We start from the raw sequence: 22,373 nt of genomic DNA on the forward strand, positions 1-22,373 counted from the left end.
ACAAAAAGCATGTCTAGCCCATATAAGCTAGGTTTGGAGAAGATTTAAATTTCTCTAACTTTTTTCCTAATGTAAAGTTGGTGCCTAGAGACTGCAAGAGATCAAGGCCCTGCAAATAGATTTAGATGTTAGGATTTATAGTGCAAAGAGAATAGGAAAGATGATAAATGTCATTAAAAACATAGTTTAAAAGCTTAATCTTGCAAGCCCTGTTCACAAGGAATTTAAATCAATGCAAAATCTGCATGTGGAAGAATTAAAGGAGTCAGAAGTAGGCCCCGAAATAGGAAAAATAGTAACTCCGATGCAACCATAAACCGTGTGGAACAATGCAATTATTGGTAGGTAACTTAAAAACAAACCCACAAACCAACCGGAGTATACAGGAACTCATACAAATGGATATAACAGACCCCAACATACAGGTGCTACAGAATGTTACTGTCACTCAGAAAAGAAAAACTCCACTAAAGCAAGTGCTGAACCCTTTGCAGGTTTACCACTCAAATACTCTTTTGTAGTATTCAAATCTTTGTATCCTTTTGCATGTTTAGATGTTATTCTTCTGAAAGGAAGAAAAGTAGATTATGGAGTAGGATCAGACAAATTGAAAATATATATTATTTTGCAAAACACTATCTCATGAATGAACCGGGTGCCCACAAATCCAAGGGGACCCAGGCAATAAGCACAATTCGCGCACACACGAGGACTTCCATTTAGACACTCATTTGAACTGCTCCATTTACACACGCGCGGGGACATTTGCTTCATTAGTACACCCCTTCCGTGTGCACATACAGCTGGTGAAAGGGAAGACTCCCCTACATTTACACGGATATCCAGATTGGGGGAAAAGACTCCAATATTTGCACTAGCATCTAAGAAGAGGGTCCCACCAACTTGCACACACAGTGACGGTGTGGAAGAGAAACAGGTGCTCCCCATGATTTTTAGCACACACGCACCCCCATTCGTTGCACACCCACCCAGTTCCCGCGCCCCGCACCCGCCAAACTTCAGGCTAAGAAACTTTCCAAACTTGCCGCAGTTCAGCGGTCAGGCGTGGGCGTGGCAGAGAGGGCTGCGGGTTGTGATTGGCTGGGCGGGCAGGGCGCCGGGTTGTGATTGGCTGGGCTCTGTCCCCTCCCCACCTCAGGAGGGTGGGAAGCGTTCGCTGAGTAAGCAAGCGGCGAAGCGTCTCTCTTACAGCGAGTTAAATTCAAATCGGCAGCGAGCGGCACCAGCAGCTAGAGCGAGGCCCGCCCTGCAGTCTCCGCACAGGTAGGTGGGGGCCTCGCCTCCGGTTAGGCGGCCCCTGCGAGATCCCCGCGGGGCCTCGCTCCGGAGCAGGTGGGGTGTAGCCTATGTAGACCTAACGGGGATAGCTACGGCGCGCGCGGAGCTAGTGGCGCCAAACGTTTAAACCGGATCCCGGAAGAGCCTCGCCCATTCCCAACCAGCCAATCAGCGCGGCGCCCCGCTGGCTGCTGCTGTGTGATTGGTGCGTGTGCGGGCGGGGGCCCGAGGTGGGGCCGGGGAGCAGTTGGGGCTCGCAGGGCGCGGGTTAGTGGGGCGGCGGCGGCGGGCCGAGCTGTGTGAGGCGATCCCGGAGCCCGTCCCACCCCGCGCGGGGCTCGCTGTGCCGGTGACGTGGGCTCTTCCGGGGGGGCGTTGGCAGGTGCCGGGCGCCCTGCGCCGACGGGCACGTCCCGGATCTCCTGTCGGGCCGGGCTCGGTGCTTCCCGCTGCGGGTCTCCGCCCAGCTGCGTGCCCTCGCCTGCCTGCCTCACCCGCTGGTGCGTTCCCCTCCCCAGGGCTCGTCAGTGCTGCAATGCCAGCGCCGCTGCCCACAGCCCCGCGCCTTCGATGACCTTGCGCAGCCCGACTGGCCCAGGAGCGGTGAGCGGACCCGGAGAGCCCGGGGTGAAATGGGGACCGAAGAGAAGGTACTTCGTGAGCCTGGCGCCGCGCTGGCATAGCTACCCTGCAAAATTAGGTTGACCTCCGTTACGTGGGCATCCAGCTGCCATAGTCATTACATCACTTGTATGTGTCCTCGCACAACTCCTGGTGCTGGCGGTGTGCGTCCCCACCAGGAGTGCTTGTACTGTCAGTGTGGGGCTGGTGGGACAGCTTCTTAAAGCCAGTAACAGGTGATGTAAGTAACCTGGCCTAACTACATTGACTCTAGGGGCTTGTCTACACTACCCGCCAGATTGGCGGGCAGCGATCGATCCAGCGGGGGGGTTGATTTATTGCGTCTAGTGTAGAGGCAATAAATCAATCGATGAGCGCTCTCCCGTCAACTCCGGTACTCCACCAGAACGAGGAACGCAAGCGGAGTCAACGGGAGAGTGCCCGCTGTTGACTTACCACAGTGAAGACACCGCGGTAGGTAGATCTAAGTATGTTGACATCTGCTATACTATTCACGTAGCTGAAGTTACGTATCTTAGATCGACCCCATGCGGTAGTGTAGATAAGCCCTATGCTTTTGGAGGTGGAATTATTAAATTGGGGTAGTTACGTTGGCAGGAGTGAAATTTAAGTGTTACATACTTAGGTTGATGTAAGCTGCCTTGCTTTGACTAACTCTGTAGCATAGTTCAGGCCTTAATCATGTGTTAACCCTGCCCCATGTGACTGTTTAACTCTGTTGTAAAACCCACTTCACTTGGCATTGCCGTATAACTGTCCTGCCCCACATTAGTGAGTCAGGCTGACAGTGAGCCTCGATGGGGAAAGCAAACGTGACTGTTCTGCTTGTGGTGGTTCTGCCTGGTTTGATTCTACAAGCGACAAGAAAAACCCTGCAATTGTGAATAAAACCTTTTTTAAAAAATCACAGATTCCAGCAAACTGCAATAGCTGCATTTTTTTTTTTTTTGCCTGATGCAACCATTCCATCCTGCAGCAAGAGTCAGCTCACAGTGGTGCAACAGATTTGAAATTTGCCATATGTCTCATTTCTCTTAGCAAGAAGATTGGCCCTGTGTTGGAAACGCTCTAGCTTTATTTATCAAAAAAGGAGGCAGCTTTTTCTTATAAAATGTTGAATATATAAACAAGCATGTCCATTCCTTAGCATGGCCTGATATAAGCAAAAGCAATATAAGTCACTAATTCATGGCCCTTAATTTTTGTCTTTTCCTTTTACTGGTAGTTACCCCCACTCTACCCCTCTTTAGTGAAAGGGATTACGGGCAGCTTGGTGGGGGGCCTCATACATTGTTCATCAACAGTAGTTTTTAACATTTATCTGACAATCCTTGGCATTATTCCCCCCAAAATGGGTAAACTAGCATTTTTGCATTGGATTAACAGTCAATCTGAGTTTTATTTTAAGTTCTTTTATTTTTTTGGTTTTTACTTGATGCGGGAAAAGGCCATATTGCGTGCTATAAACCCCGGGGTCAACGTAACAGACTTTATTCAGCCAAGACTTTATTGGCTTAATAGAAGTCTTAACTCGAGTAAAGACTTCAAAATTTGCCCGTCGGCTACCCAAGAGAATAAACTGATTGGTAGTTGACTAGAATAAAGAACAGTATTGGAATATAGTCTTATATATGACATTACTCTGATTTTATGAGATAATTTTTTTATTTTTATTTTTTGGGCAGGAAAATCACTGTTCTGAGCCACAAAGAAGGATATTGAAAACTCCTCTGAAACAGTCAGCTACCTCATATTCAGTATTAACGGAAATCCAGCCTGATTCTGGACCTCTGACAACACCCCCTAAGTCTCAGGAAGTTCCTCCTGGAGATCCATGGACACCCACTGCTAACCTTAAAATACTGATCAGCGCGGCTAGTCCTGAGATTCGAAACAGAGAACAAAAAAAGGGACTTTTCGACAGAAGTGAAATCGTAGAGACAAAACACTGTTTACATGTATGTTGTAAAGATTTTTGTAAATTAAACTGGGGGTTGCTTATTGTCTTGATGCAAGTCTAGATACTAGATTTTTTTTTCTTTTTTTAAAGATATACTTTAATTCAAAAGGAATTATTTTGGGGAAGTTCTATGTTATACTGGAAGTCAGACTAGATGATTACAATGGTATCTTCTGGCCTAGGAATCTGTATTTGTTCAGTATTGAAAACTAACTAGGCAAGTGAACTTTAACATATACCACCTTCTTTGTTTAGATTTTAATTCTGGAATATTAGCTATTTGTGATACCATTTTAATTGTTAGACATAGCAAACACTGTTTGCTAGTTTTATTATTTTGAGGCTTACCAGCTGTTGAGGATAAGGCACTTGGTATTGTTCATCAATCCCAGAGGCTGGCAGTAAATCTGCCAAACTTAACATTTTTATGTAAAACATTGAATTCCTGTTTCCTTGTTTCTGTGCAGGAGCATTTATCAGGAGATGAATATGAGAAATCTCAACCAAGCCGTAAAGAGAAAAGTCTAGGATTATTGTGTCACAAATTTTTAGCTCGATATCCTAATTACCCCAGCACTGCAGAGAATAGTGATATTTGCCTTGATGAAGTAGCAGAAGAGCTTAGTAAGTCTGTGCGTGTACTACAGTGTTTATGATTGGGAATATGTACTGACCTGTTCCTATGAATATGTTGGTAAAGCCAGCATCTCATTTTTGGTATGTATTTTCACAGTTAAATTATGAAAACTTTTCAGAATGCACACTCAAACTAATTTTAGTTCGTTCCTTTTTTTTTTTTCCTTAAGAAAAGAAAGAAATCCTCCATTTTTATAACAATCCTTTTCTGAGTTTGAAATGGAAATTTATTTAACAAAAAATTGTTATTTCTCTGTACATACTGGCTTATTTCAGAACATTTTAAGAAAAATAACTTTAAATTATATATTATATAAAACATATAAATATTTACCACAACTACTGGAAATAACTTGAGTCCAGTGTTTGGTTCTCAAAATTATGGGTATGATCAGTGATTGGATGGGTGGGAAATGGGGTGGTTCTCTAGCTGCACTCACAATTTAAGCCTTGCCCAAGTGTGACATCAAAATAAGATGTGATTTGTTGTAGACTATGTATATTAACAGAAGTGATAGTTCCTTAAGTCACCATGCTAGGTAAACCAACTTCAAAGAAACATATGCTAAGAACAATACTACCTGATCCAAATTTTAAGATGAATGTATTAATAGTCTTCCTCCTTATAGATGTTGAACGTAGACGCATATATGATATTGTGAATGTGCTAGAGAGCCTGCATATGGTGAGCCGCCTTGCCAAAAATAGATATGCTTGGTACGGGCGTCATAATCTCAACAGAACACTGCAGACTTTGAAAAAAGTTGGCGAAGAGAACAAGTACACACAACAAATTGAGATGATCAAGAAGAGAGAGTATGAGTTTGAGTTAGATGGTGACAGAAATGAAGAGATGACGACAAAACCTGTTGGCCCAAATGAGCATTCAGAAATGTGTTTTGTTGAACTCCCAGGGATGGAATTTCGAGCAGGTAATGATTTTCTATTAATGCCAAGAAGAGTATACATCTGTAATTAAAAATATCCAAACACAGGGAAACAAATCTCTTAAATCCTAGAGCCTGAAATGCAGCAAAAATGTTATGCAAAAGTGTCGTTCTTTTTCAGCTGGTTTAATTAAGACCAAGATTCTTGTTGACAAACATTTGTGTTACTTAATTTCTGAAATATTTTTCAGAACTTTCATTTCAGATGTCATGTCACTTGATACATTTTAATCCTTTCTCCTTTCCGTACAGCTTCAGTAAACAGCAGGAAAGACAAGTCTTTACGAGTGATGAGTCAGAAATTTGTGATGCTGTTTCTTGTATCAACTCCTCAAATAGTGAGTCTTGAAGTTGCTGCAAAAATTTTGATTGGAGAGGACCATGTAGAAGATTTAGATAAAAGCAAGTTTAAAAGTAAGTAAAATGCTGTCTTGGTTGAGTCTGTATTTACGTAAGTTTTGTCTCTGATAATCTGTTTTTGATTTTTCTTAAATGGAATATTTCATTTGATTTACTATTACAGCTGTTGTTTCTAGCAATTCTTGCAAACTGTAATCCCTATACACAATGTTGCATATTGTGAAATGTAAGGGGAATCTCTCTCTTCCAATAATATATTTCTAATTAAGTTATACAGGAACTAATTATACCTTTAAAACTAGGTGTCCCCAGGATCTATTTGTGGAGAGGCAACCAAAAGATTATATAAGGAAGACTTGAACCAAGCTATTTTATAGGGCCCTACCAAATTCACGGTCCATAGTGGTCAATTTCACAGCCAGGGGGTTTTTAATTAGTCATGTTCAGATGTTTACATCTGAAATTTCATGGTGAATCATGGGAGTCCTGACCCAAAAGGCGGTCAGGGTGGGGGGGGAAATCACAAGGCTACTGTAGGGGGACATAGCATTGCCACCCTTACTTCTGCCCTGCTGCGCAGCTAGAGGGGAAGGCAGCTGACTGGGTCCTCAGTTGTAAAACCACCACCAACTGCAGCACAGAAGTGAGGGTGTAGGGTATAGGTTACCATATGTCCGGTTTCCCAGCAACCTCCCGCTGGAGTGGGGGGAGGAGGGGGAGGGGAGAGTGTGTGAGACAGCTGGAGCCTGCAGGGGAAGTGGAAGTCTCATCCCTTGCCATCCCCAGCTGGGCACCAGATTTCCTGGGGGAGATTAGATGACCATGAAGGTCCATGATGCGTTTTTTCACATCTGTGAATTTGATAGGGCCCTAATTATGAAGTGACATCATCATGTTGCTTCTTGGTAACTGTCTTTTTCATGATGAAACTTTTTTTTTTTATTTTTTGTTTTCCCCACCATCTGTCACAAAGATTTGAGTGTCCCTGCAGTAGACAGGTCTTCATTTTGGTTAAGTAGCTCTGTTGGTTGAAATCTAGAGAGATTTCTAGAAATCCAGGCAGTAGTTAATCTCATTGGAGGAAGTAGAATTTAAAATTTTGTCTCTGTCAACTCTAATTCTGTGTCATATCTCCTTAATTGGTATTTTATTTATAAACCCTCAATCCTGCCATTGATTCACAGACAAAACTCCCATTGGCTTTTGTGCGAATTGTGCATGTGGAGTAATGATAGGATCAGGTCTCAGTAGTTTCAGTTAGTAGTTTCCTTTCCACTGCATCATGTTAAAATTAGTAGGATGTATGTGTTTTTTCTTTCTCTGCCAGGAACTGGTATGTCTGACAAAAAGCATTTCAAGGCCATTGCTTATATTCAGGGAGATGCTATCTTTTTGTAAATGTAACTAATGTATTGCCACACTCTTGGTTAACAAGGATAGCCCTGAATTTTGTGGACAATTTGCCAGGTTTTGTATTTTTTCAATGGGAGAAACTCGGCCTGAACATGTTCTGGTTGAAGTCAGGCTCTTTGGTGGTAGTTCAATTGGTTTTTAAAACCATGGTGGTGGTATCTGAAATTATTAATTAGGATAGTGTGGTGTATAGAAAGATTCTGCAGGTGAATGATGATTCCAGTGTATTTTAGGATATTTCTGTTCCTCCTCCCACCTATTTCTAGCTGCTGGCTTTCAGTGTAAGGTTTCTCCACGTTTGCACAATATAGAGGCCCAGATATTAAAAAAATCTTGGTTGAAGACTAAATTGTTCTTAAAGGATCCAAAATAGAGTTCCTCGTATGAGTTGCAAAATGAGTAACCTCAGTTGTTGCTTTTGATTTTGTGTAACATAAATACAACAGCATGCTGGGGGATGGGGAAGCATCTTTAGCCTAATGTGAAATAAGTATGGCTTAAAGTGTGCTTCTAATGAACCCAGAAATGTTATACAGAATTCATTAATATATTTGTTTTATTTCAGCCAAAATTCGGAGATTGTATGACATAGCTAATGTTCTCAGTAGTCTTGAGCTTATCAAGAAGGTTCATGTTACAGAGGAGAGAGGCAGAAAGCCGGCATTCAAATGGACAGGACCAGAGGTTTTACCAGGCATTCAGGGTAGGTGTACTACTTTGCTTTCTTTCTGCTGTCTTGATTGGCATGAATTGCAGTTTTTCCCCATGAAAAGCTTAGACCGAAGTTGAATTTTTCTCTAAAAGTTTTTTTTCCAGTTTAGACTGCAGGGATTATTTGACAATCACCAAACAAATACTAAAAGAACTGTTTTATTATTTACATTTTCTGTTTTAGATACAAAACCTGTAACTACTACCACTTCCTTGATTCCATTTAATTCTGCAAAATCTAAATATCCCAAAGAGCAGTGTTCAAAAAATCTCTTCCCTTCAAGAGGCAAACAAAGCTTCACTCGGCATCCATCTCTAATGAAGCTAGTAAAGACTATAGAAAGTGACCGGAGGAAGATCCATTCTGCCCCAAGCAGCCCCAGCAAGACAAGCACAAGTATGTAGTTGAAAAGCAAACTGCAGTATCTTACTGGATAGGCTGTTAGAGAGACAAGGTGGGTGAGAGAGTTCAGATAGTTCAATCTTAGTCCTGCCATGAGTGTAGGGGACTAGACTAGATGATCTCTTGAGGTTCCTTCCAGTCCTATGATCTTGTATTTAGCTGTGCCTCTCTGAGTACCTTCTTGTCTGGGAAAGAGCTCTGTGTAGCTCGAAAGATTGTCTCTCCTACCAACAGAAGTTGGTCCAATAGAAGATGTTACCTCACCAACCTTGTTTTTCTAATATCCTGGGATTACACAGCTACAACAACAGTGCATACAACAATGGATATGCTATTAACATATTGTATGGGATCTCTTGTTAAATAGACATTGATGTTTAACCTCTTCAGGTAAAAGAAAGGGTGCGTGCATGCTTGAAATGCAAACACAAGTTCTGATTGACTGATACTGTCAAAAACAGGCATAATGGGAGCCAACAGAGAAGTTTGGCACTTAGTAATATATGTACAGTGCTTTACATCTGAGGCCTGAGAAGATTGATAATGAGGACAGATTCCAAGGGCTTTGTCTTCTGACACTAATCCATATAACAAAAATATAGGAAGCTGTTCCCTCTTTGATGGACCAAATCTAGACCTGGTGTCAGTAGGTGCAACAATAGAGTTGCAACCATTTTACAGCTCTTTACCTCAGGTCCAAATTTGGTTCACTATTTGTAATTGCCTGCTCCTGTTATATAGCTTGTGCGCTTTCATAAGTATTTTTTATTAAAGAAGAAAAATTAATTAATTTGTACATAATTTCATTTTGACTTTTTTATAGTGTTGCGTTTAATAGTCTTAAATAGTCAGTTAGGAATATGTTCTATGGATATGAATACTGTACCTTTCTCTGCACTATGGCTAGGTTTGAACTGAACTGAAGCCTCCAAATTAAGCCACTATCCAACTGACTTATCCAGCCTGAACTGAATGGCAACATGGAGATGAAAGGCTTTATACCCTGTTACTAAACACTTAAACCATGCAAACTATATAAATAGGTATTCTTAAAAGTGAATCCAACTTCTATTTATGGCTTTTTTTTTCCCCCCGAAGCAGATAATGATCAAAATTCATCATCCTTGCCAAGTAAAATGGCCCAGCTTGCAGCAATTTGTAAACAGCAGTTAGAAGGACAATCAAGGTATGTTTACACTAGTATTATAGTGGGAAGCTTATTTCACCATTGGGCCAACAAACTTGAGGTGTATTTAGTCAGCTATTGTGAACTAGAGTTAGTCAACCGGTAACTGTTAAACTAAATAATTTTCAGTAGCATCATTTTCACTTTATTTAATGGATGGGGTAGTGAAAATTCTATTTTTCTGTCATGACATAAAATGACCAGTGCACTTCTGAATGTATTTAAGTGTGTATTTCTTGGTTTTTTTTCCTTTTAGAGAATTAAAGATGAAATTGACAAGATCTACGTTAGAATGTAAATTGACCTCTAGTGATGAATCTCTTCTGAAATGTGAACCTAATACTACATCATCCTGTCAAACTCCATCTCTTGTTCAGCCACTGGGGGTCCTACCTCTTATCCACAATTCAGTTTCTCCAGTAATGCTACCTCAAACCCATTCTGCTATTTCATATGCAATATATTTGCATCCTTCCCAAGCCCAGACTGTGACTACGTTACCGTCTGTGCCCTGTCCCAATGTGACTGGAACAAAAAGTGTTTTCAATGCTAATTCACAAATACCATTTAATCAAATGACCACTGAAGAGAGGGACAGTAATACAGGTGAAGGTGATGCTGGGAACTTGGTGGCTAAAGAGAGACAAGTTACAAAAATTGAGTTTACACCAGAGAGGTGCCTTAAAAGATCTCAAGCATTACAGGAGAACAGTTCAATTAAAAAATGTAGAAGAGATGAGAAAAGTCTTGAAGATGTTTATACAGTAAGTAATATAAGAAAAGGTATAGTTTTTTACTTTAATATTGTAGTGTGATGACCTACTGTTACAAAGTGGTTGGGATCCTAATAGAAGCCATAAATAAATGCATTGTATAGAACATGGTTTCAGGAGCAATCATGGAAACACTTAATCCTTTGGTTGAGTTTTGTACAAATGTTCTTAAACCTTGATGGAAGTACATTGTTCTACAGACCCACCAGTGGTTGGCTGCACAAAGGGATATCATACCAGTCTTACAGCGTGAGTGCTTCTTATTGTTTGAAGGTGGTGGGGAGAGACTTAGGTGGAAAGATTGTACTGAGTTAAGGGGCTGCTCAAATTCCTGTAATTCCAATTTATGCAAAAGTTCAGTGTTTATAATAATTGTGAATAGACTTACACTTAAGGGTGAATCTTGAACTTGCCTTTTGTGAGAGTGAATGTCCATCAATCCTTTGCTCATAGTTTGCCTGGAGCTTGGAAAACATTCAGATACAATATATAGTTCTGTCAATCAAAGCATATCTTTGCAAGGCTGAACCTTGAATCAGGTTGTCTCTTTAAAAACTAAAGTTTTTGATTCAGAAAAATAACCCCACCTAGAAGTGTTTACAGAGCATTTTAGAAGTATAATCAAAAACCAAATCTGGTAACTTGATTTGCTGTCTGCCAGGCGATGTGATTCAGTCTTTCTGGAGTAGTTCAGGCACTTCTCAGCTCATATAGTGACGCATTCATTGTTGGCTTTATGGATGAAAGGGAAAGTGGGGATATAAAATTTAAGTATTTCAAGCACTTGTATCTAGTGCAGGGGTGGGCAAACTACAGCCCGTGGGCTACATCTGGCCCATCAGATATTTTAATCCAGCCCTTGAGCTCCCGCCGGAAAGCAGGGTCGGGGGCTTGCCCTGCTCTGTGCATGCCGTAGCACTAGGGTGACCAGATCACCCAAGTCAAATATCGGGACGCGGGGGGCGGGGCCAAAAAAAAAAACAAACACCTTCCTCCGCAAGCGCTGGAGGGAGGCCCGGGAGACTCAGGGGAAGCGAGACTCAGGGGAAGCGCGGGGCCGGGGTGAGTAAGAGTCCGGCCTGGTCCCGAGCAGGCAGGACTCAGTTGGGTGGTAGGGAGAGGAGGGGGGCGGCCCGCGGGGCCAGGCGGTGGCTGTTCTCACCCCCAGGCAACGGGACTCGGGAGCAGCCGCTGCTGCAGCTCCCACTGCCGCGGGGGAGGAAGCGGCCATGGCGCTTGGCGGCTGCAGCTCTGGCGCCCCCGAACCCCCCGAGCCGGGGCCTGCTGCGGGGACCCAGCAGCGCGCACGCTGCGCCCAGCCCAGCCTCTGGCCAGTTGCGTCTGGGCTGCTGCCCAGCTGGCGCTATCGCGCGGCGGCCCCGGAGTGGGGGCAGCAGGCCCCAGCCCCCCCGCCCCGCAGGGGAACGAACAGGGCTGGGCGGCCGATGCCTCCACCCCGGGGCCGCCGCGCGATAGCACCAGCTGGGCAGCGGCCCAGACGCTGGCCAGGGGCTGGGCGCAGCGTACACGCTGCTGGGTCCCTGCAGCAGGCCCGGGGGGTTCGGGGGCGCCAGAGCCGCAGCTGCCGAGCACCATGGGCGCTTCCTCCCCCCGCGGCAGTGGGAGCTGCAGCAGCGGCTGCTCCCGAGTCCCGCTGCCTGGGGGTGAGAACAGCCACCGCCTGGCCCCGCGGGCCGCCCCCCTCCTCTCCCTACCACCCAACTGAGTCCTGCCTGCTCGGGGCCAGGCCGGACTCTTACTCACCCCGGCCCCGCGCTTCCTCTGAGTCTCCCGGGCCTCCCTCCAGCGCTTGCGGAGGGGGGAGGAATGGTGAGCCCGGGGAAGAGGCAGGGATTCGGGGAGGGAGCCAATCGGGGGAGGAGGGGGCGGGTGCGAGCACTTCCAGGCTCCGGCGCATTTCCTTGTTTGTCCAGTGTCCCGACCGCACGTCGGTCGGGACGCAGGACAAACAAGGAAATATCGGGACGTCTGGTCACCCTACGTGGCACCGCACGGCTCCCTGGAAGCAGCTGACATGTTCTGCCCCCCCTCCCCCCCACGCGTTGGGGCAGTCAGGCACGCTGTCCCAAGCCCCATCTCTGCAGCTCCCATTGGCCAGGAACTGCGGCCAATGGGAGCTGTAGGGGTGGCTCCTGCAGATGAGGCAGCACCCAGAACTGCCTGGCTGCGCCTCCACATAGGAGCTGAAGAGGGGAGGTGGCGCTGCTTCCAGTAATTGCTGGAGGTAAGTGCCGCTCGGAGCCTGTACCCTTGAGCCCCCATGCACTCCAACCCCCTACCCCAGCCCTGATTCCCCGCCTGCCCTCTGAACCCCTCGATCCCAGCCCAGAGCCCCCTCCTGTACCCCAAACCCCTAATCCACGGCCCCACACCAGAGCTCGTACTGTCAGCCGGAGGGGTGCCCCCCCGCACCCCAACCCACTGCCCCTGCCTGGAGCCCCCTCCCACACTCTGATCTCCTCATTTCTGGCCCCATCCCAGAGCCCGCAACCCCAGCCGGAGCCCCCTACTCCCAATTTTGTGATCATTCATGACCCGCCATACAATTTCCATACCCTAATGTGGCCCTCAGGCCAAAACGTTTACCCACCCCTGATCTAGTGTTATTAATTCCTGACATCTTATATAATGGGCTATATACCATGAACCAAACTATTAAGAGAATAAAAAGCTGAAACTTCCTGTTCCAGATCTCTAGGTATATGTGAGCTGCGCTGGTACACTTGGGGAATGGGGACATGGATGTCTTTCTGACCCTTGTTTCTCAATCCTGGGGACAGTTGATGACCTTTGGCCTCCTAGTGCACATTAGCAGTCCTTAGGCTGTTCTCTAAGTTGTGCTTGATAGAACAGCTCTAGATCATCAGTGCAGTGTGTTCTGACCATGCCCCTTCCCAACCATGGAACATCTAGTATGCTGGTGGGGGCACAAGTGGGTAATGTAGAGCCTGCTGTGCTGGTACTTTAGGCTCGTAAGCGCAGAGTGATAGAGTGGAGTGCTACGGCTCCTTAAGAGCGGGCTTTTTCCAGTAATATCCACAAAAGATTAATGAATGAAATCAGTTTTTGAGACATAAAATTAAAATATCTAATAATGAAAGCAAATACATTATTAAAAATATATACTTCTTAATTACACCTACTGTAGATATCTAAAACCCATCTTTCAATGTCTTTGTTTTTTTGTTTGTATGTACTACACAATTTTTCAGGGAGATTCTCTTAAGGGTGAAAGACCATCTTCTAGAGCTGTGCATTTAGAGCCTGAAATCAATCATTTCCAAGAGGGAAGCCAGAACAAATCTGAGAAACTAGATCAAAATATGGAATTTTGCTTTGATCATGAAAGGAGAGAAGGTCTTTCAGAAGATAAAAGCAGAGCCAGTAATACACAAGAGATGCCTGTTGCATTTGCTGTTCCTGCTCATGAGGTATACTTTCCACTAATTGGAAAAGTACAACTTCCCAAAGATTTATTACTTTCAGAAGCAGAAATTTAACAGTCAAAGCATACATACAGGAAACCTGTGGTGCATTTGGTCTACAGTCTACTCTTAAGCTTTTGTTTCTCATAGGACTCTACTGTATTAGGCACACAAACAGGGGAGGTAGAAGAGACTTCAGCAATATTTGTCATGGAGAGGTGGCTTATCTGATAAGTTGACTTCATTAGAAATTCTGCTGGAGAGTCTTTAATTTTCCTCTTATGCTTAATTTCAAAGGTTTTTTTGGCTTACAGTAAAAGAATGTGAATTCTCACATGACTAATCCAAAAACTTCTTATAGTTTTAACTTCTAAAATTTTTGATTGAACAGCATAGGACAATGCTCAAATTTAATGGCACTGACATATAGTGAGATCTTGTAATTCTAAAATCTGGTTCCTTATTTTAAAAAAAAATATATAGTATATTTCTTAATAGAACATGAAATATTTATAAACCCCTTGCCAGAATAAATGAGCAATCTACTTTTGTTTGTTTGCTTTCTTGCTCATTTGCAAAACTCAGCACTCCACAGTGGGTCTCATTATTAATGTGTCTATCTGTGTCTGGGATAAGATGCGAGTTTTCTTGGCACAAACAGACTTTTATATCAAAAAAGTATTTTACTCATGTTGGATTCTTGCATCAAAAGTCTCATCTGACTTGAGAATGGAATGATGTTGCCATCTGAGTCCAGACTCTGGTTTGTCTAATTGCTCATTCAAAAAAGCTGTCAAAATTTGCTTTAAAAACATGTCTGGCCTAATTGGAGGTTAACAGAAATGCAGCACACTCTTACTTCTTGAGGAAAGGAAGGCTTTGAGTTACATAATGGAGATTGCCACCAACTAAAGATCTGGGGTGGGGGGGTGGGGGGGGCGTGTCTTGTCCAAGCCTTTGGCAGACATCAATCAACAGAAACAGATGCAGCATAGGACCTAGAGGGTGGGGAGAGTGAAAAATAAGGGCTTTCTTGTGGAATAAAAATTATCCCTGCAGAAACACATCATGAATATGTTTTTTATTGCACCTGTACAAAAAGATTATCCTTTCTTTTTCAGACCTTGTTTCCTTCAGGGTATATTATTCCTCTTGCTCAGTGCACGCAACATGGCAACGAGGCCATATTTTCTAACAAGGAAAAGTCTGGGATATGTTCGCTACCACACATGACCTACGGTTCACCCATTGCAGGTGTGTATATATATACACACACACACACACACACAATATATATATATATATATATAAGTATTTATATATGTACAAGGGTTTGCCTGGGCTCAACCCTCTCCGGGGTGGTGGAGAGCCACACCGGCTCACTACACCCCGTTGAGTTTGGGGGGGATTCGTCTGGCTGTGGAGTCTTCCTTGGCAGCCCTTGCTGTAATTGGAAGCAACACGGTAAACCCGGCCCCAGGTCAGGGTGGGGCAACAAACGCTGAGTCAGGGCTCGGGCCCTCAGTCAGGGCTGAGCAGTAACAACAGGTCACAGCCTCCTCAGGCCAGAGAGAGGGGGAGTCTGCCACCCACAAGTTGGGTGGCAGGGGGGACGCAGGCCCTCCCACTCCATTGTGTCCCAGCCTGGGGCCCTAGCAGTGACAGAAGACCTGCTGCTGTCAATGGGGATCCTGGCCGCAACACACCAACATAGGCTCTGACTGGGGTCGGCTGCCCCTGGGCTACTTCCACACTCCCTCTCAGGGCCTACCTGGGTCCTGGTGTCGGCCTCTGGGGGATCCAGGACCATGGGTTCTTCAGGGCAGGGATTGATCAGCAGGCCCGGCAGCTCCTCCGGATAGCAGGCGCAGGGCAGGCCTGACTGCTCCTGGCAGCTGCCTTGGGCCGCAGAGTTTTCCCAGCCACGAGCTAGCCTGGAGACGTCTGGTCCCTCCGGCAGCTGGGCCTTTACCGAGCTCTGAGGGCGAGTCTTTATACTTCCGGGCCGCCGCCTGACCCTCCTCCCACTCCGGCCTCTGGATGGGCTCTTCCCCCTCCGGGGAAGGGGGGAAGAGCCACACCGCCTCGCTACAATATACATTTAAGTTCTCTGGTTTTGAGCATTGTGGACCAATTTCACCCAACAGAAGTCAGTGAACCTATACCAGTGATGGATTTCACCAGTAGGAGTCCCAGGGTGTATCCACAGTGCAATAAAAAACCCACAGCAGGGAGTCTCAAAGCCCAGGTCAACTGATCCAGTCTTGCGGGGGCAAAAAAAACTAGCAGTGTGGACAGTTGGGCTCAGGCTGGAGCCTGGCCTCTGAAACCCTCTCTCCTCGTGGGTTTTGGAGCCTGGGCTACAGCTCAAGCTGGGATGTCTACACTGCTATTTTTAGCCCCCCAGCCTGAGCCCGAGTCAATTGACCTGGACTCTGAGACTCGTTGCCATGGGTCTTTTACTGCAGTGTAGACAAACCCCTCTCTGTTAAAGGTTGATTTTTAATTTCCACCTCATTTTTCTTTTACAGTTCCAGTGACAGCTTCCGAATTTACAGCAGTTAATATTCCAGCTTTTCATGTCACACCCTTGAAGTTAATGGTATCACCATCTTCTATAGCTGCTGCACCTGTAGTAAACAGCTCGTGTCTTAATTCAAGCCATAGTAATCCTGTCCAAAACCCAAGCTCTTCAATTCTGAACTTTACACTACAACACTTAGGACTCATACCTGCTGGTGTGCAAGTTTCTCCAAATCCTGTGCTTCAGCCAGTGCCAATCTCTCCAAAACCAGAACATGTTAGTCCTGTTTCAGAGAATGTGAGCTTGCAACAAGGAAGAGTGTTTAAAAATGAATCCCAGATAACTGAGTGTGACTTAAACGGAAAATCAGGTGCAGTAATTCCTTTACAGCAGGTAAGATAACTGTCAACTAAAAGTTTTCCATCTTATTTTAAGTGTTAGATATTATTTATAGAATAGTAGTGCCCAAAGGCCACAATCAAGGAAAATTTGAGTAATGCACAATAAAGATTGGTATTATTGCTAGCAGGGTGGATTGATTTAAATCAAAGCAATTTAAATCACCAGTTTAAATCATGGTTTAAATCATCAATCAGGAAAACTTTATTTAAATAATAGATTTTAATCTTATTTTGCATTTGTTGCAAGATTGATTCTCATTAGTTAAAACTTGTTGATTTGCAACTAAATATAACCTTTCCATGGGGTTTGGTGTTTGTTTTTCTTTCTTTGTTTGTTTGCTACCCAGCAGGATATACTATATCTATACATATTAACACTATATTGTATAGCTTAACTTACCTTTATTCAGACTCTTAATTTTTACATTTTATTTGTTAAGAAATGGGGAATGAGGTATTTCTTATTTACTAGGTGATTAATTTTTGTAAACGCGATTAGTGTCAAACTTGGAAATTTAAAAGTAAATTAAAAAGTACAAAAGAGCACTTTAATTTGTTTTAAGGTAGTTTTATTTAACTAACAACAATGTGTTGGAAACATAAGTAAAAAAGTTTATCAAAATTTATTAAAACATGTTTTGCCATTTAAAACTAACTGATCCGTTAAACAAAGTATCTGTAATTAGAGAATTGAACTGATTGTTTCTGGTAACCATGTCCCTCAAGATTTTCTAATTAGATCTCATCCTCTTATATCTAATATGTATTCATAGATTGATGAAACAGGCTTTTCTGCTTTTTCAACTCCTAATTGGTTTCTTAAGTTTGAATGAACCAATCATTGAACTAATTTAGTTCAATAAACTGATATGAAGAAAATGTTCTCTCTGCATCTACAGCTGTCAAAAGCTGGTGTACCATTTCAATAAACTGAGTCCAGGTGCTTAGGGGTGACTTCCAGCAGTTCGGTGGTTTGACTTTTTCTTTAAAACTTGGTAGCGTACATTACTTTTAAAATTAATTTAAATGATTTTAATATATGATTTATTTTTAAAAATTAAATTTGTATTATAACTTTATTTAAATAGGATTCTTTTTATTAAACTGTTTTTAACTTTTAATAAACTTTTATCCACCCTGATTGCTAGAATAGATGGAGGAGTTAACTCGATACCTTGGTAGGTAGAGTGGGACTAAGCCATGAGGAGTCTTTAAGGGACAGACAAAGAACTCATTTGTTGTAAAGAACAGGGAGCCAGTTGAGGGAATGTAAAGAGAGAGGTTTAGCAAGGACTTAAAACATCTTAGCAATAGCATTTTTGAATTAACTTGAGAGGACAAGATGGCATTTATCAAGGGCAAAAGAAGGAAATTTTTTATTTTACTTTCTCTTTCTTCTTGAACTCTTATTCCCCTCATTGTTTATGTACTTAATGTTAAGTTTCAACTCCTGGTTCTACCTCAGATATGCACTAATTCATGGAGTAGGATAATATGCATAGTTAATCTGAGGGCAGAATTAGTCTGCATGTTTTGCAGGACATCGTGTTGCCTAAGGGGGTGTTCATAAATCTTTGCTCTATAAATAATACATGGGATTAGAAGGGACAAATGACACTCTCATAAAACAGGTATAAATACACTCTTTCAAATATACTGAGAGTGTCAGAATAGACTAGTCAGATTGTTTTGATAAAGTCTTACAAGGTTTTTGAAAATTCTAGCTTTAAGTTTCTATCTAGTTTTATGTGCCTCAAATGAAACAAATGTTCTTTTCCCTTCCAATCAGACTACTGTGCCAGTGAAACCCGAAGAGCCACAGGCAGTGACTGAAAACTTTTTCCGTACGCCTGGAGGGCCGAATGCAATTTCTAGTTTTGCTTCGTCTCCTGCAGATTCAGACGGTGCAGATGGAATTTTACGAGGAAACTTGTTTGCCCCACAAAGAAAACTTGACGTGTCAGAGGACCAACTTTGACTGGGATGTCTGGCTGTTAAACTTGTTTCGTGGCATATTTGCCAGTACAACATGTTGCATGCATCTTAGCATTGTGATTTGGAAGATTTATCCCCTGGAAACGAATTGTAAATGCATTAAGTCATCAATACTGGAAAAGCCTTATTTAGTTCTTAGGATTAAAATTGGCTCTTTTTTATAAAAGCAAACTAATGTCCATTAATTTCTGCAAATTACTTGTTTAAAGCATTACATCCAACTAGGTACCTATTGTCTTACTCTTCATAACAGTACAGAGCAAAGTAAGCTCTTGGTCATAATTTGTGGTGTACAGAAACTGAGTAAATACAAAACCACACAGTATCAGTACATGTTTTGCACAATGAAAGTACTGTGAGCATGTAATATATTGTATTTTTAAATAGAAAAGGCTATGGTTAAATATTTTCTACTTTCTTTTTACTCCTACGTTCTTTCAATAATGATCTTGTAAAGTTAGTAAAAAAAAAAAAAAAAAGTAATCAAGTATGTAAATTAAGAATTATTTATAATGTATTTTTAATCAATTCGTTCACATTAAATTTAAGGCTAAACTTTCCAAGTTTAAGTGGTAAGGGTATTGTTTAATCAAATGAAGTAACCACAGTAACTTACACATAGTATGTCAAGATTTTTTTATATTCTGTGGTAAGAGCATCTCGCTATTGATTTGCATTATAGGAAGAGGAAAGGCAGAGATCTTATAGATATGAGACAGACTTTCTGAAACTGCCCTCATAGTTTTGTATCTGCAAATAACTGGGTGTAAATATTGGTGCCCTTTATGTTTTGAATTCACATTAACTATTGAACTCAAAGGAAAACAGTCAAAACTGTAGAGTTTTGTATGGTTTCAGGCTCAAGCTAAGTAAACTCCTCACTAGAGCTGGTTGAAAATTTGTCATTGGAATGATTTTTCCAACAAAACATGGCCTTTTTGCAAAACTGAAATTTTATGTGAGAATTTTGGTTTTGCTGATGATTTTTTTTATTTGAATTTTCCAGATGATAGGGGGAGAAAAACGACAGTTCCCTGGCTCTTAGAGCTGGAATGGGTTAGTGGAGAGGCAGAACTCCTGGGCTCTCTGCCTCTCTAGCAGTATGGGGCTCTTGTCATTGAAATTTCACAAGTGGAAAAGAAACTGGGAAGCCAAAAACAAAACAAAACATCTTTTATTTAATACCCTTTTGGGGGGCAGTGGGAATAAATACAAATTTGAGTTTTTGACACCTCATCCTGCTTCAGGACAGAACCCTCTTCCCCATTAACCTGAAGAACTTTTTGTAGACCAAACTGAAACACTACGGCCAACAACCTACTTTCTTCCTCTACTAACCTCTGAGAAGTTTGCAACTAGACCCACACTACAAACTGGGGCAATCTCCAAATTTCATAATCCACTATAAATCAGCGTAGCTTCTCTTGCTACTGTACAAGTTTGAGAACCTTGGCACAACTTTCACATAATCTGGCCTGAGTTTTGTGTGCGTAACAGAATCCAAAATTTATTTTTTGTAATATGGTGCTGTATCTATAGCCATTGTAGCTTCTTTCACTGTAGCAAATGTTTTCTTAAACACTGGGTTATAGAAACATTGAGAGTCAAATTCTGCCTTGATTTACAGCCCATGGAGTTTCCGTTGACCTCTGTGTAAAGGAAGAATGTGGCCCTAAATAAATGATGAACGAGAACCAAAATTCAGATCCAAATCTCTACATAAGGATGTTTGCATCAGTTTTCTGTTTTTACCCATCAGACAGCTGGATAAGAAAGTAGATGGCATTTGGGCCCATCTCTCTCAAAAATAATGTTAAGCTGTAATGATGTGAAAGGAAAAATCTTACACTATCGAGATTTACTGGAGGTGTGAACCCGTTTGAAAGTTTCCTCTTGTAACATATTTGCATGGTAAAGGAACTGCCCCCAGTTCAAAAATATACCTTGCTCAAATTCCCTTAGGATTCCATTCACTGATACCAAAATTATTTCCCCTCTCTCACTGTGACATAGAATTCCTAGGAGAAGACTTTATGGTCAAAAAATTCCTAACTCAATTTTCTGTTTTCAGCATCTTTTGAATTAATATTTAGAATTTTAATTTTAAGCAAATCTACTACTCCCTCTATGTGCAGGCCCCCCACATACCACCTGTTTATATTATTTATCCATATCTGTCAGAGCACTTGACCTTTCTCCATATTAAAGAACCTACTAAGGCAGGAAATAAAGAGCTTAAAATGACTCCTCTGGTTTGGTGGGGTGGGGGGGAGTGTGGTCCCCACCTCTCACTTCTGCTTTAAGAATTATAAAGAAGGAAAGGATTCTTTTCTGCCTGTTTTTTATATGAGGAATTCAGGTCTGGTCTAACTTGGAAGAACAGGATAATGAGAATACTGAAATGGTAACATCACAAGATGCAAGAGAGTGAAAGCTGAATGTAGGGATGTAAACAGTGTTTTTAAAAAGTAAATGTTTAAACTATTAAAATTGTATTGGTTAAATGTTTAACCATTTGGCTACGCTGCCGCCCCATGCGCCCAGGTTCCTGGCTGCTGGCCCCATGCCTGGGTACTTCACTCCCTTCCTGCCCTGCACCAGGGGTCCTGGCTGTCAGCCCTGTACCCAGGGCCCTGCTGCTGGCAGCCGGGACCCCGTAGTGTGGGGCTGGCTGCAGAGTCCTGCAGAACACCTTACCGGTAAGATTCATGCTTATCGGTTAACCGGTTAACATTTTACATCCCTAGCTGAGCAGGAAAAGCAAAGCATTTAAACTTTAAAAATAAATTTAACATTTATGCCTAACACTTTAGAGAAAGGATGTCTTTGTCAAAGATTCAACACCATCAAACTCCTATCCTTTCCTTCTGCTAGGAAAAAAGCAGAAATGACTCATATCTGTAAGGTTAAAAAAAAATCAGGTTTATATTACAAAGGGGAAAACATTAATCAAATCAATTTAAACTTTTTTGTATATGTTGTCAGAGTGGGTAGGAGTGTATCATAAACCACATGAATGGTCAATACCTATTAGGGTATTGCCTTTAAGTTCTGCCTATCCAAACTATGAAAGTTTGTATATGTTTTCTGACTTCAAGTCACTCTTGTGACTCTTGGCTGTTGTCAAAATTCAGTCAGTCAGTTTTGTGTGTTCCAGCACTTTGCTTTGTTCATTTTGCAGACTGAAGACTAGAGTTCTACTCAAAGGGAGACATTCCTGCATTCCCCTGAAGATCTGAATTTCACTTGCTGCTCAGCTGAGCTCACTGTTCCTTCCACCTGTGTAATCTATTCATAGACATGACCTGATTACCTGATTCATTCTCCTGCAACTACTAGCAAACTTCCTTTGATCTCTAGGCTGCCATCACTTTCTTTGATATGCTGCTTTCAAGCATGAGAAGTGCTTTTAGTCCCTGCACTTTTGATTTGTCGCATTCTTCCCCAAAGCATTGCATCTCACATCACCACTGAAATAGAAAAATTAATGCACTTGCTCACTGATTGTACACTCCAAGTCTCCATTTCCAAATCAGTGTTCTGCCCAGAGATTGTATCCGCTGTGAACATAAAAAGGCCCAATTCTTCTTGCCCATATGGCACAGAGCAATAACACTGAGCTGGGATAGTGAAGGAATAGTGCACAGCTCCTAAGGCTGAGAAGCACTCATACCTGC

General features: G+C 42.7%; 1 protein-coding gene across 1 annotated transcript; it reads left to right on the plus strand.

Annotated features, from left to right (window-relative positions):
• Positions 1 to 1,211: 1,211 nt before the first annotated feature.
• On the plus strand, positions 1,212 to 20,374 carry E2F8 (E2F transcription factor 8). Its single transcript, XM_054028708.1, is given in 15 exon segments — positions 1,212 to 1,284; positions 1,818 to 1,921; positions 1,924 to 1,949; positions 3,627 to 3,899; positions 4,369 to 4,525; positions 5,167 to 5,469; positions 5,737 to 5,898; positions 7,823 to 7,960; positions 8,153 to 8,365; positions 9,470 to 9,557; positions 9,814 to 10,321; positions 13,564 to 13,782; positions 14,898 to 15,030; positions 16,308 to 16,693; positions 18,491 to 20,374. Coding segments are annotated over 14 exon segments (2,847 nt in total). The 5' UTR covers positions 1,212 to 1,284; positions 1,818 to 1,869; the 3' UTR covers positions 18,680 to 20,374.
• The last annotated feature ends 1,999 nt before the right edge of the window (positions 20,375 to 22,373 follow it).

Source organism: Malaclemys terrapin, chromosome 4, assembly GCF_027887155.1.
Source record: "Malaclemys terrapin pileata isolate rMalTer1 chromosome 4, rMalTer1.hap1, whole genome shotgun sequence".
NCBI classification, from domain to species: Eukaryota; Metazoa; Chordata; order Testudines; family Emydidae; genus Malaclemys; species Malaclemys terrapin.